General features: G+C 46.7%; 1 protein-coding gene across 1 annotated transcript in view; it reads right to left on the bottom strand.

Moving 5' to 3' along the window:
• The window catches only part of GLRX3 (glutaredoxin 3), a 32,279-nt gene extending 23,997 nt beyond the window's left edge, over positions 1–8,282 (bottom strand). The window contains exons 1-2 of the mRNA XM_087432873.1: positions 8,173–8,282; positions 1,932–2,040 (exon numbers count right to left, since the gene is read on the bottom strand). Coding sequence (XP_087288999.1) covers positions 1,932–2,040; positions 8,173–8,261 — 198 coding nt within the window. The 5' untranslated portion in view covers positions 8,262–8,282. The remainder of the gene's footprint in view (positions 1–1,931; positions 2,041–8,172) is intronic.
• Between the last annotated feature and the right edge of the window lie 4,755 nt (positions 8,283–13,037).

The following is a 13,037-nucleotide window of genomic DNA, read 5'->3' as shown; positions in this document are numbered from 1 at the left end:
AGAAAGCTGTTTTAAAATGAACCACATGCCTCTCGTACTGGGAAATGCCAACGCATCTCTCAAATATTTTCCTTCTCATTTGTTCAGTATTGTTCAGCAATTGTGACCTTTTAAATTACCTACCTCACAAACTCCAAGCAAATTGTCTTTGCCCTTGATGATGTCTAATGAAAGAAAAACTATGCCATAGAGTAAATTTCCAGAAAGTAATGATGCCTGGATGAACTACCCATCTAGCACTGCCACCCTCCCCATGAATGGCAGGTGCAGTTGGGTTCAGGTATCTCCAACAGATAAGGGCTTCCCAACCCTTGGCTTGCTGAGACACTTAAGCACTTGAACAACTTAAAATCTTACTGCCAAGTCTGGTACCAATGTGAGAAGTAATTCTGTAGTTACTTTAAATAAATCATTCAGATGGCAACTAAGAACAATGTGTTATCTAAACCAGTAACATTATATACATAAAAGCAGACTTACAACAATTACCATCACCCTGATTAATCGTATGATTGAAATGTTTAATCATTCATTTCACTTGTAATCATTATCTTTTATCACTGACCAAACATGCAGTTTTAATGTCCCCTTCTATTATTTATAATGGACATTTTAGGGTTACGTTCTAAGGTTACACTACACATTTCATTGGAATTTTAAATAAGTCCTTAAATTTTAAAAAGCTAACTATCATATTCACACTTGCTCTATCTGCATAAAGAAACACTGGAAGGATTCATACAAAATTAATACAAGCAGTTACTTATGGGGTGGGACAACAGGGCTGACAGGGGAAGGAGTGGGTGAGCCTTCTCAATGGACATCTTTTTACACTGTTTTGATTTTTGAACCACCTAAGCACAATACCTATTCGAAGTACACTTATCTAAATAGAAACTGTCTGAAACTATATCATCTACTATACAAATGAATTACTGTGAGAACTCTGTGTTTTCAGTTTACATCAACAGTGGCATACAGACAAACACAGCTGATACAGCTGATGTCGTTTTTAACACCATATATGGGTATATTTGCCAACACGTCTTCTGAATTCACAAATTCTGGTTTTACAAAATAAGGCTTTTTTTGTTTGTTTTTTTAAAATCCAAAGGATTCAGGCTTCTGAATACAGAGTGTGCCTTCCTTCCCAATAATTCATTTCTAAGATTCTCAACTCATATTTCGGCCTTATTGCCTAAACCAATACTAAGTTCTGAATGATAACATTAAAGGTGCTAAACTAAGTGAGCTAATCCACAGTCACAATTATCACTTTCCTAGTACTTACCCACGCAAGAGAGATACTAGGAATGTAGAGCATGCAAAACCAGAGTGAAAACAAAGAAGGCAACATGCAAAACAGAGTAAAAACAAAGAAGGCAAGAGACAGACTGTCTGGCTTCCTTTTTCCTCTGCTTCCTGAACAGGTTAGAAAAACTTGCAGTTTCTCCTCTAGGTTTGCATCTACCCAATCCCAGACAGCAACTTCTTCCCATTCCCCTGGGTCCTAGCAGCCTTTACATACTCTTTCTCGAATCACTTTCCACAGCATACCTAGCTTTTCAATAAAATAAGTCTTTTTAAAATTTTTACTACATTAAAACCACAGTTACCCACAGTGAATGACCTAGTCTGCTTTTGCTCACAAACCTTCCCCCACTGTCCACCCTGCTACGGACTGATCACATCCTCCCAACCAAGCAGTGTTAGGGAAAGTGCGGTGAGTTTTACACTATTCGGTACTGGAGAAATGCAAAACTATTTTAAGATTTTTAAGAATAATGTACCACAAAAATAACAGATCCCAACCCCAATTATAAACATGTGGAATTCGGAACCACTCCTCTCTTATATTAGTTAATAAAATGTAGTCTAACCCATAAGTCAGAATTAAACTCATAAAAGACACAACACTGAAAACGTAATACCTTTACAAATGAAACTTGAGGGTGTTCTTTGGCTAACTCTGCCATCACGTCGTTCATCTGAGCACACTGTGGAGCCCATGGTGCCCAAAAATGGACCACAAGGAGGGACCTGTAAATCAAAAAAATTATAGTATCTTTAGAAAAAAGCAAATACTGGTATAGATTAAATTCTATTACAAAAACAAAAAAAAAACCTTAACAGGAACCGCCTGAAGTGCTTCTGTGCTGCTAGAATTTTGTTGTATTAAACGCAGTCTGAGCTATAAGGACCTGCAACGTCTTAAGAATCCTTCAGGTGAATTTTCAAGTTGATGACATTTCTGAGTCAATACTGAGCTCATATGAAGTGGTTCTGAGTATTCATCCATCTCACTAGTCATGTAAATCAACCATATTTTCAGACCCTTCGGAAAGGTGGAAACTAAATTTCTGTAGTCGAGGCACAATGTTTGTGAAAAATGTGGCTGCATTATCACTATCAATGTTAGCACTTACTTTTTAAACATGGTACTGTGACGAAGGGGCATGATTGTGACCATAGGAACAGGAATCAAATGCTGAAAATGAAGGTATGCAAGCAGAGAACAAGGGAAAAATGGATCTGCTTTTTACCAAGATATACTTTTTTATATTGTGCTACAAAAGATTTCCTAAAAATTGATAGTATAAACAGGCAGAATAGTGGATTAACAAATTGTTGATGAAATTCTTAGGAATCTCAGTGTATATCAATCAACTACTTTCACATAAAATTATCTCGAGCAAGGATATCTTTAAGTCTATCCTCATATCCAACTGAAAACCCTGGTTTATAGAATTCTAAATTCAAATATAATCCTTCCAACCAAAAAAAAAATCTGAAAAATCTGGAAGAAAACACATTTAAAAATGTTACATGGAGAAAGGAACCAAGGACAACTAACCTGTGGGCAAGAAAAGAAGTAACAAACTGTAAAACCAATAAAATAATACAGGTGAGAGAAGGAGCCTACCACCCAGTGTCGGAGAGGGGAAGTGGAAGGAGGCCCTGGGGATTTCAGAGGTAGGAGGCACAGGATATGGTGACATTGGAGGTACAGTCTAGAGCTGGCCCCATGTTTCTGGCTTAAAGACTGATGGCTAGTGGTGGCACTAGCCGTGAATCGTAGTATAGAAGCTGCAAACCTGAGAGAAAAGGAAGGCTAGTGGGCTGTTAGTGATGGTCTGGAGCTCAGGAAAGAAGTCTGAGCTTGTTCTGCAGAACTGGGAATTAAGAAATAGTGCCAGGGGCCGGCCCCGTGGCTTGGTGGTTAAGTGCGCGCGCTGCAATGCTGGCGGCCCGGGTTCGGATCCCGGGTGCGCATCGAGGCACCACTTCTCCGTCCATCCTGAGGCCGAGTCCCACATACAGCAACTAGAAGGATGTGCAGCTATGACATGCAACTATCTGCTGGGGCTTTGGGGGGAATAAATAAAATCTTTAAAAAAAAAAAAAAAGAAATAGTGCCAGCACCATGCTCACCCATACAGGAGGATAAAGAAGCAGGCCAGAGCCTCTGGGGCTCACCAATACTAAGTTAGGACAGATGGAAGAAAAGGAGCCCAGGCAGCAGACCAGAGAAGGGACTAACAGGTACAGTAAGGTTAAAGAGTCTCACAAAACTCAAGAAGGAAGGAGTAACAATCATCTAATGCAGCAGGAAAGGGCAACTAGAAATGATGAGAGCAATTCCAGTGGATGGTAGAAGCACAAGTCAGATTGCAGCGAGTGGAGGACTGAACTGAAGATGAAGAAGTAGAGACTGCTGGAAAGCTACTCTTTAAGAGATTCAGCTGTAAACAGAGGGCTCTGTTTCAGCGGTCCAAGCACGGACCTACACCGCTCTGTTCGTGGCCATGCTGTGTTGGTGGCCCACATACTAAACAATAGAGGAAGACTGGCACAGATGTTAGCTCAGGGTGAATCTTCCTCAGCAAAAAAAAAAAAAAAAGAGAGAGAGAGATTCAGCAGTAAACAGAGAGAAAACTAGGCAGAGGCAAAGACAGGATCAAGGGATGGGCTCTTTTTTCTTAATACAAGAAAATCTTTAAATACAAGAAAATCATAGTTTATTTTGTGAGAGGGCAGTGGAGAGGGAGAGGCTGAAGACACGAGAGACAACCAAGGATGCAAGGTCTCAACGGGGAAATCTGAAGCAGAGAAGAATTCACCTAGCAAAGAGGGACAGTGTCCTCTGGATCAGGAGTGAAGGAATCAAGAATGGGTAAAGCTACAAATAAATGTGTAGGTGTCAGAGGAGGGGCAAGTAGGAGGAGAGCTGGGGAGATGCTTCTGGAACTCCTGTTTTCCCAGGTAGGAAGCAAGGTCATTTCTGACACAAAGGAAAATGGAGGAGAGGGGTCACAGACAGGAATGAGGAAGAAGGGAGAGCTGCCCAGGGGGACACAAGACAAAAGCAGGAGGCTCTAAGGAAGACCAACCTAAGGCGGGAAGGACGCATGGTAGGGCCCCCAATGAATGGGTTATAATTTGTATCCAGCAGAACAGGGAAGCTTCAGTGTGTGAGAGGTGGGCCTCAGCGTCTATGGCAGAGAATATTCTGTTCAGGTGTGTTTCACCAAGCACTGTTTCCTTCTCCTCCTGGGCACACAGCTACACTACATTCCTCAGTCTTCCTTGCAGCTGTCTAGGGCCCTGGAACTGAGTTCTGGCCAGTAGAATGCAGGCCAGAAGAGCTCTACCTGCACCTCAAAACCCTTCCGCATGAGCCTCTGCCTACTTCAGCCTGACCTCACAGAGCCTCTGCAGAGGATGCAGAGGAAGGCCTAAGGGATGGTGAGAAGGAAAAAGTAACCTGTGCAAGACTCTTCACAGCAGCCTCAGACACAGTAGCCAAAATCTGGAAATAACCCAAATGTCCACAAATTAGAAAAACTGTTGTGTATTCATACAATGGAATACCACTCAGCAATAAAAAGGAACCAACTATAGATACATGGATGAATCTCAAAAACATACTGAGCAAAAGAAGCCAGACATAAAAGAACAGGAGCTCTGTGACTCCTTTCTCATAATGTCCAAGAACAGGCAAAACGGATCCACAGCGACAAAAGCAGATTAGCGGCGAGGATTACTGGAAAGGGGCTAAGAACATCCTGGGGGTCTATATTCTTCTTCTGAATGATGGTTACTTGTGTGTACACAACCGCCAAAATTCATCACACCTAACAATTAAGAGCTGTGCATTTTACTACAGATGTAAGTTAACACCTCAATTTCAATTTTTTAAAAATTGGGATACCACTTTTTACCAGATTGAAAAAATATTTTTAAAATCATAATATTCAATGATAAAAAGGATAAGTCAGACAAGCACTTTCATATTCTGCTGGTAAAAATTAAATTGGAGGGGCCGGCCTGGTGGCAGAGTGGTTGAGTTTGCACGCTCCACTTCGGCAGCCTGGGGTTCAAGAGTTTGGATCCCAGGCGCAGACCTAGGCACTGCTTACCAAGCCATGCTGTGGTGGCGTCCCACCTATAAAGTAGAGGAAGATGCGAACGGATGTTAGCTCAGGGCCAACCTTCCTCAGCAAAAAGAGGACTGACTGGCAACAGATGTTAGCTCAGGGCTAATCTTCCTCACCAAAAAAAAATAAATAAATAGGAACCTTTCACAAATTTCTTACACACCTTAAGTACCTACCCTAAGGAAGTAATTAAAAAGACAAAGATTTATGTATATGAATACTTTCCCATTATTTTACAGAGAAAATAACTGTAAAAATCTATTGTTCAACAATATACTTTTTTAATGGTCAAGCAATAAAATATTATAACACCATTAAAAATCATATTTCAAGTAATTTTTAATGTCATGAGAAAATGCTCACAATATGATTACAGTTTTTAAAAAATTAAAATAGGTTACCAAACTGTTTAACAGTAAGAGCCAACATAACATAAAACAGAAAAGGACACACACAACTTAAATTCCATTACTACTAATGTGGCTTTGAAGAGTAATTTGACTTCTCTTAACTTCCACATTTGTAAAATAACAATAACTAACACCCTGGGATGTTGGGAAGATCAAACAAGAATATAAAAGCACTTTGAAAACATTAAAGAATGATATTAATTAACAATGTTAATTGTTATTTTAAATTATCCACACTATTCTCAAATTTAGATGCTTAACATCCACTTTTCAATTAAGTACAGGATACGTACTATCATAAGAACATAAACGTGAAGCAAACATAAATGCTGTCATCCCCTCTTGGATTATATGTGACAGGATTCTCTCCACCTTTGTGGATAGCCCAACATGCAGGGTGCATTGTTTAAGGAAAACTTTTAGAGAAAGACCAGGGTCAAATCCTGACTAATATGATTTTAAACAATGTAATGAGCTTCAGTTCTTCATCAATAAAACAATCAGTGCTCAATAAATGGTTGTCTCTCTATTAAGGGTCTTCTGCTCCTACGGTTATTCATCCGCAGGTAACACCAGCTACCATTTATTAAACACTATCATATACTAGACTCTGTTTAATATTTTATAAATGGGCAAAACCTTAATTACTCTGCAAATGGGTATTAATATCCCCATTGTATAGACCAATTGAGGTTTCAGTAACAAACTGATTAGATGACTGAAGCAAAAAAAAAATTTCAACTCATACAAAATTTTTTAATTGAAAAGTGATGATTTGGAAAGTACACTTTGATTACATTGAAGAGTACTATTTAATAATGTTAAACTTTTCCATTTTCACAAAAAGCAGCAGAGATTTATTCCTTCCCCAGATGCCACGCGTCATTTCCCACGTGCCCATTTAAACTAACCATTATGGAAAAGGTATGTTGTTTTCTGGGTCCTTTCAAGTACAGACCAGTGGCAAGAAAACACCCAAATGGTATTTACATTTAAGCTTTTACCAGTTGTATTATTTTTAAAGACTTTTATGTTTAAAAAATGAAACATAAAAACAAAAATGTGAAAACACACAAAAAGCAAAAGAGTCTTCCAGGTGATACTAAGTTCAAACACTTATTAAGGGCAGGTCCACACAAGCTCTGCTCATTTCAGGAGGCCACCTCTGGAGTACTCGGTAACCGTGCCGCTTTACGATCTGTGGCGTGTTGCATGAATCAGAACCCGCCTTTCATCAATGAGTAAACGTCATTTCCCGGCCACCTCCCCTAGCTTTTTTTTTTTTTTTTTAACAATTTTCCAAGTAAACCTGAAATGCTACAAGAGCTGTTGTGATTAACTTACACTCTCCATCTCATTCTTCCAATCAGAGCACTACCCGCCTCTAATCCACAATCCCACTGCATTCAGGTCAACAAGTACTTATTGCCTGTGAACTCCACGCAAGCCCTCTGCTCCACAGTGAACACAGGGCTCCCGCATGCAAGGCTATGACATGGCATGCCATTATGTTACGTGCATCCTTTCATTTAATCCTCACAGCCCCGAAGCGGGCACGATTCCAACCCATCTCCCGCGGAGGAAACTCAGGTCTGGTAACGAAACCCGCCCAGGGGTTCCACGGCTAGCAGGCGGCTGAGCTGGGGACCGGCTCCCAGGAACCCGACGCCGGAGCTCGCATCTTACCCACCAGCAGGACCGCCGAGAACCACCCGGTCCCCGGAGGGCGCTACAAGGGGAAGTGGTACCAACCCTAGGAAGCCCCCGCGCGCCCGCGAGCTGACTGTGAGCGTTTGTACGGCTCGGGATGTCCATCTGTCCCCCAACAGGGGCTCTACGCACCCCTGCCGGCCTCTGAAGTCCTCCGAGAGCGAGAGGCCGGGTGCCACCGGGACAGCCCGCGAAGCCGGTTGGGGAGACAGGAAACCCCCGGCCGCAGCCGCGGGCGCGCTTGGGACGCGAGCGCGGCCCGAGTGTCCACAGGCCTCACCCGCCCCCTCCAGGGCGGCAGGACCGCCCCCGCCGGGCCTGCCCCAACTGCCGGGTGCGGACCGGCGGCGAAGTCTCCGCGCCTCCGGCCGGGCTGAGTCACCGCGTCCGCCGCGCCCAGGCCGCCAAGCGACAGGCAGGGTCGGGGCGCGGGCCTGGAGCGCCCGGCGGGCCGGGGCCGGGGGTCGGGACGGGCCCCCTCCTCTTCCGGGCCGGGAGCCGGGGCCCGGCCGCTCCGCCCAGGCCCAGCCGAGCCGGGCCGCCCGCCGCCGCCGCCGCCCGCGAGGCCGGCCCCGCCGCGTGCCCTCGCCCCCGCCGCCCGCCGCCCCGCTTACTTGGCTCTGAGGCGCAGCAGCTCCTCAAACTGCCGGGCCGAGCCGACCTCCACCACGGCCACCGCCGCCTCAGGCGCCCCCGCCGCCATGCTGCCGCCGCCAGACACGACCAATCGAGCGCGGGCGGCGGGGGCGGGGCCTCGGGACGCTGCGTGCGGACGCCCCGCCCCGCCCCGCCGGGGCCTGCGCGCGCGGAGACTGAACTGCCGGAGCGCGGGGCTTCCGGCCGCGCCTGGGGGCGCAACAGCGCCTGACCCCCGAGGATCCTGACTGTCGGGAGTCCCGCCCTCGGAGATCCGGGCGGTCGGGCCTCCTGCCTCCCGGGGCCCCGGGCCTTCCTCGCGGCTCCTCCAGCAGCCGGGAGAGGGGTGTGCGCGTGGGTGACGTGTGTAAGTGAAGTCAGGTGTGCCCATGTAACAAGCTGAAATTTTAATCTAAAATGGAATTATGCAAAGCCGGGGATAGAATGAGAGGTCAGGGAAAGGGAGGTTGCGCCGTCTCCGAATCTCAACACTGACAGGGCGCTTCGAACTCGGTCCTGAAGGACCAGGCACCCCCGCCACCGCGTGTCCGGCCACAGGCGCCCCCGGCGGTGCCACCCGTGGGCTCAGCCCGTGCGCGGACCCATCACCCACGGTGACCTAGGAGCAGCAGGGCCTGGGCGGGTGCGCCGCCTCCCGGAACCACAGGCCCAGCTCCCGGACCCCCACGCTCCTTTCCAGGATCTCGCCCCTGCTTCCAGGACCCCCGCACCCCTCTCTCTCGGGCCCCTCTAACCTCGGGGGCGTCCCTGGCTCCCGTTGGCATCCCCCTCACGTTGACTCTCGAGGTGGTGTCCTCTCCCGCACTTTCCGCTCCGCCTTGTCGTGCCTCCCACACACTCCCCCGCCTGGGTAATCTTGTCCATGCCCCTAATTTCTTCCACTGCCAGGGAACCCTCAACCGCAAGCCGAGAGCCCTCCCCTGCCCCCAGGGCCCAGGATCCATCTGCTTTGGGGAGGGGGCGTCTCCTGTTGGACGGCACCGGTCCACCCCGGGCCTTCTCTCCAAAGCGCCGCTCCTCCTATAGTTCCCTTCTCACTGAAAGTCACCCTCCCACCCAGACACGTGGGGCTCCTCCCGGACAGCTCTCGGGCTAGGGGCCGGCTTTGAGGGCAGGCCCCAGGGTCTTCCCTCAGTGTTCACGGCACCCTGTGCTGCTTCCACCACGTGCACAGCCCCCCGTATCAGAACTGAGCCTGCCTCCTCCACCAGTCCCAGTTCTCATCAAGGGCCAGAACTGAGTCTCTCTCCCAGTGCCTACATTAGAGCTGGGCACACAGTAGGTGCTCAGTACATGCTCACCACGTGCAGCTGGGGGAGAGTGAGCTCATGGAGTGTCAAAGACTTAGTACAAAAAAAATGAAATATATTTTATTAATTTTATATTGATTGTATAATAATGATAATACTTTGGATATATTGGGTTCTGTGAAATATATTATTAAAAATAAATTTACCACTTTTTAACGTAGTTACTAGAAAATTTTGAATTGGTGACTTTCACTTGTGGCTCACTTGGTGTTTTCTCTTGGGCAGCTCTGCTCTAGGGATTGAAATTGGCCTTTAGGAGCCAGGTTACATGTATGGTTCACCCTGAGAGATCTTACTGAAAATGGTAAATTACATTATTTAAAGTGCAATAGGAAAGCAATGAGGAACAGTTTTGTATCCTGACTGTGGTGGTAGATACGCAAACCTAAACATGTGATACAATTGTGTAGAATAAGATACACACACACAGATGAGGGCAAGAGAAAATAGGAAATCTGAAAAAGATGGATGGATCATATGAATATCAGCATCCTGGTTATGATACTGTACTACAGTTTTGCGAGATGCTATCTTTTGGGGAAGTGTACACAGGATCTCTCTATATCATTTCTTACAGCTGCATATGACTCTACAATTAAAAAGATTAGGTTTTTTTTTTAAAAAAAGTTAATAGGGGCTGGCCCCGTGGTGGTTGACTTCTCGTGCTCCGCTTTGGTGGCCCAGGGTTCATAGGTTCATATCCCGGGTGCGGACTTGCACACTGCTCATCAAGCCGTGCTGTGGTAGCATCCCACATATAAAATAGGGGAGGATGGGCACAGATGTTAGCTCAGGGCCAATCTTCCTCAGCAAAAAAATAAATGAATAAAAATAACATCAGAATCATCTTTTTTAAAAAAAGCTAATAAAACCTAGAGATTACTATGAAAAAAATGCAATAGGAGAGATGAAAACAGCATGTTGCAAAACAGGATGTATACTCCGATGGCCAATTGTATGTAAATAAAATATATAACTATATGTAGCTGAATGTAGCATAGAAAAAGGTCCTCAGAAGGATGTGCCCCAAAATGTTAGGAGAGCTTAGCCCCAAGAGTCAAAACAAGGGAGTTTTAAAGGGAGGAGCTTCACATTTTACATTATCCACTTCTTAGCATCATTTGTATTTTTTCAAAGAACATGCACCAGCTTTGTAATTTAAAAAATAATGAAATTGTGATGCACTAGGGAAATGTGCTATAGTGAATCTTTTTCAAAAAAGCAGTAATCACCCCTCTAATGGGGCTGTTTTAAAAATCCTAATTTTTCATTTAATGGAATTTGCTGAAAGTAGCATACACCAGCTGCAGAGCATGTTCCTACTAAAAAAAAAAAAGTTACAAAAACTCCCGTATAACATTTCCAATTCTGCCTTCTGCCCTATTGCAGTTGTCACTATTGGTATTAACAGGCCTAAGGGTCAGCAGATGACCTCTGAGCTTTAAAATGCTCTGACTTGGGCAACAAAGACTACTCCACTCAGCCCTCAACCCAAGCCACGTGTCTGTATTTATCATTCAGTGCTCCCTGAGTTGATGATGTAAAATCTGTCACTGCCAACTGCCACTTTGTAGCCAAGGAAACTGCCCAGACCCACAGCAGGGAAGGGGCAGCGCCAGGACCCTCCCCAGGGCCTTCCCTTCACTGCCCCAAGCTCTTCTCATGCGCCACCACCGCACCCCATCCCGCACTCTGTTGACACTCTGGAAAGCCCAGTCCTCTCTCTCTGTCTCTGAGCATTTTCAGGTCCAGAGGGAAAACCTCGTCATTATCATATTAAGCTGGTTTGTCTTACAGAATACTCTGCACTTGGCTTTCCCTTATGCCCTGTTAGTGCTGGAAAGCGCAAAAACACAGAACAGCAAGATGTTGGGGCTGGTTTTGGCCTATGTCTCCAGTGTGAGTTCATCCCAGGCACTGACATTCTGCTGACTCCATGTGGAAGCATCCTTTAGCCATGTCCTATTCTCTCTTGGGAGGGGCACTCCCCCTAGGGAACCTAGTGACACTTCATCTTAAGTGCTCTCTGGGCAGGGCCTCTCCGGGGCTCCCAGGCCCTTCTTGGTCAGGAACCAAGAACCGCTCTCCCAGGACAGCAGCACAGCCTGGTGGGACAGTTAGGTTTCCCCGAGGGTGCTGTATGCACTTCAGAGGCCGGGAGCGTGGGGATCAGGAAGCTTGGGTCTGGGTCCTCAGGGCTGAAGTCCTGCCTTGGAGAACCGAAGCCCCAGACAGGACTGCAGGGGGCCCTCCTGGCAGCAAAGGAACTTCACCCTATGTCTGTGAAGTGAGCCAATTTTAAAGAGCGGTGTGCGTGTGTGTGTGTGTGTGAGATTGAGGTGTAATTATTTTTCCAGGTAATGACAGCTAACATTTACTGCTCCTAAACCAGCAAGGAAATATTTTGGCCATACACTTTTGATAATGCATCATTTATTCCTGTGGCCAACCCAGTGTTACTCCATTGCAGGGCACAGGGCTGTGTACTAGGTGCACACAAATAACCCAGGGTGGAAAGGATACTTGGTGAGCATAAACGAGGACTAGGAATTGAATTCCCACCTGGCGGGGTCTTTGTAAACCCCACCAAGAGGAGCTGAGAGACACAAGGGGGACTGGGAGGGAAAGAATGAGAAGGCATTTTTAATGGGCAAAGTATGGCATTAAAAAATGTTGTTATTCAAGTGAAATGGCCAGTTTCCTTTCTTTTAAGAGAGACTCTTAAATTCCAATTACTCCGCCCCCAAAGACCAGTTGAGAATAACCCCAACCGGAGGGAATTAATTTCCTTAGGAATTTCACTGTTACAAGATTAATGGAGCCCCCCTGCAGAGAAACAGTAAAACTGTAAGTACAGTAGATTTGCACCTGAAGGATACATATTTTAATTTCTGTTCTCAAGCTGCGATAACATCTTCTCTAGCTACTATAAAAAGCATAAATGAACACCCGCACGTCTGCTGGAACTTGCTAACACGGAGCTCCCTGCGAGGAGTCCGCACCCGGCTGGGAACACCTGGAGCCCCAGCGCTGCGAGCTCTGTCTACGCAGGTGGCTGGGGCCGTGGCCAGGGGCACAGTGACCACAGCTGGGCACAGGACTGAGGACTTCCCAGAGCCCCTGCACTGCAGGCTCGGGCTCTGTCCACGCACTGGTGGCCCCGGGCAGTAGCCAGGGGTGCAGTGACCACAGCTGGGCACAGTACTGGAGATACCCCAGAGCCCCCACACTGCAGGCTCGGGCTCTGTCCATGCACTGGTGGCCCTGGGCAGTAGCCAGGGGTCCAGGGATCATGGCTGGGTGCAGGCCTGGGAAGGGCCTGAACAAATGGGTCTCCCCAGGAGCTCCGTCAGGTCAAGACCAGGTTGATCAAAGCCCAGAGCAGAATCCCTGGATCAGATCCTCCTAAGTCGACTCCCATCCCCACGCCTCAGCCCTGCCACCCACCCTGGCATGGCCTCCTGCCCAGGGATCACCCGCCTGGACCAAGAATGGGGGAATCAAGAGGTAGA

This window comes from Ceratotherium simum, chromosome 6, assembly GCF_057802395.1.
Source record: "Ceratotherium simum simum isolate JZ-2026a chromosome 6, ASM5780239v1, whole genome shotgun sequence".
NCBI classification, from domain to species: Eukaryota; Metazoa; Chordata; class Mammalia; order Perissodactyla; family Rhinocerotidae; genus Ceratotherium; species Ceratotherium simum.
This window is presented reverse-complemented; position numbering and strand designations above follow the sequence as displayed.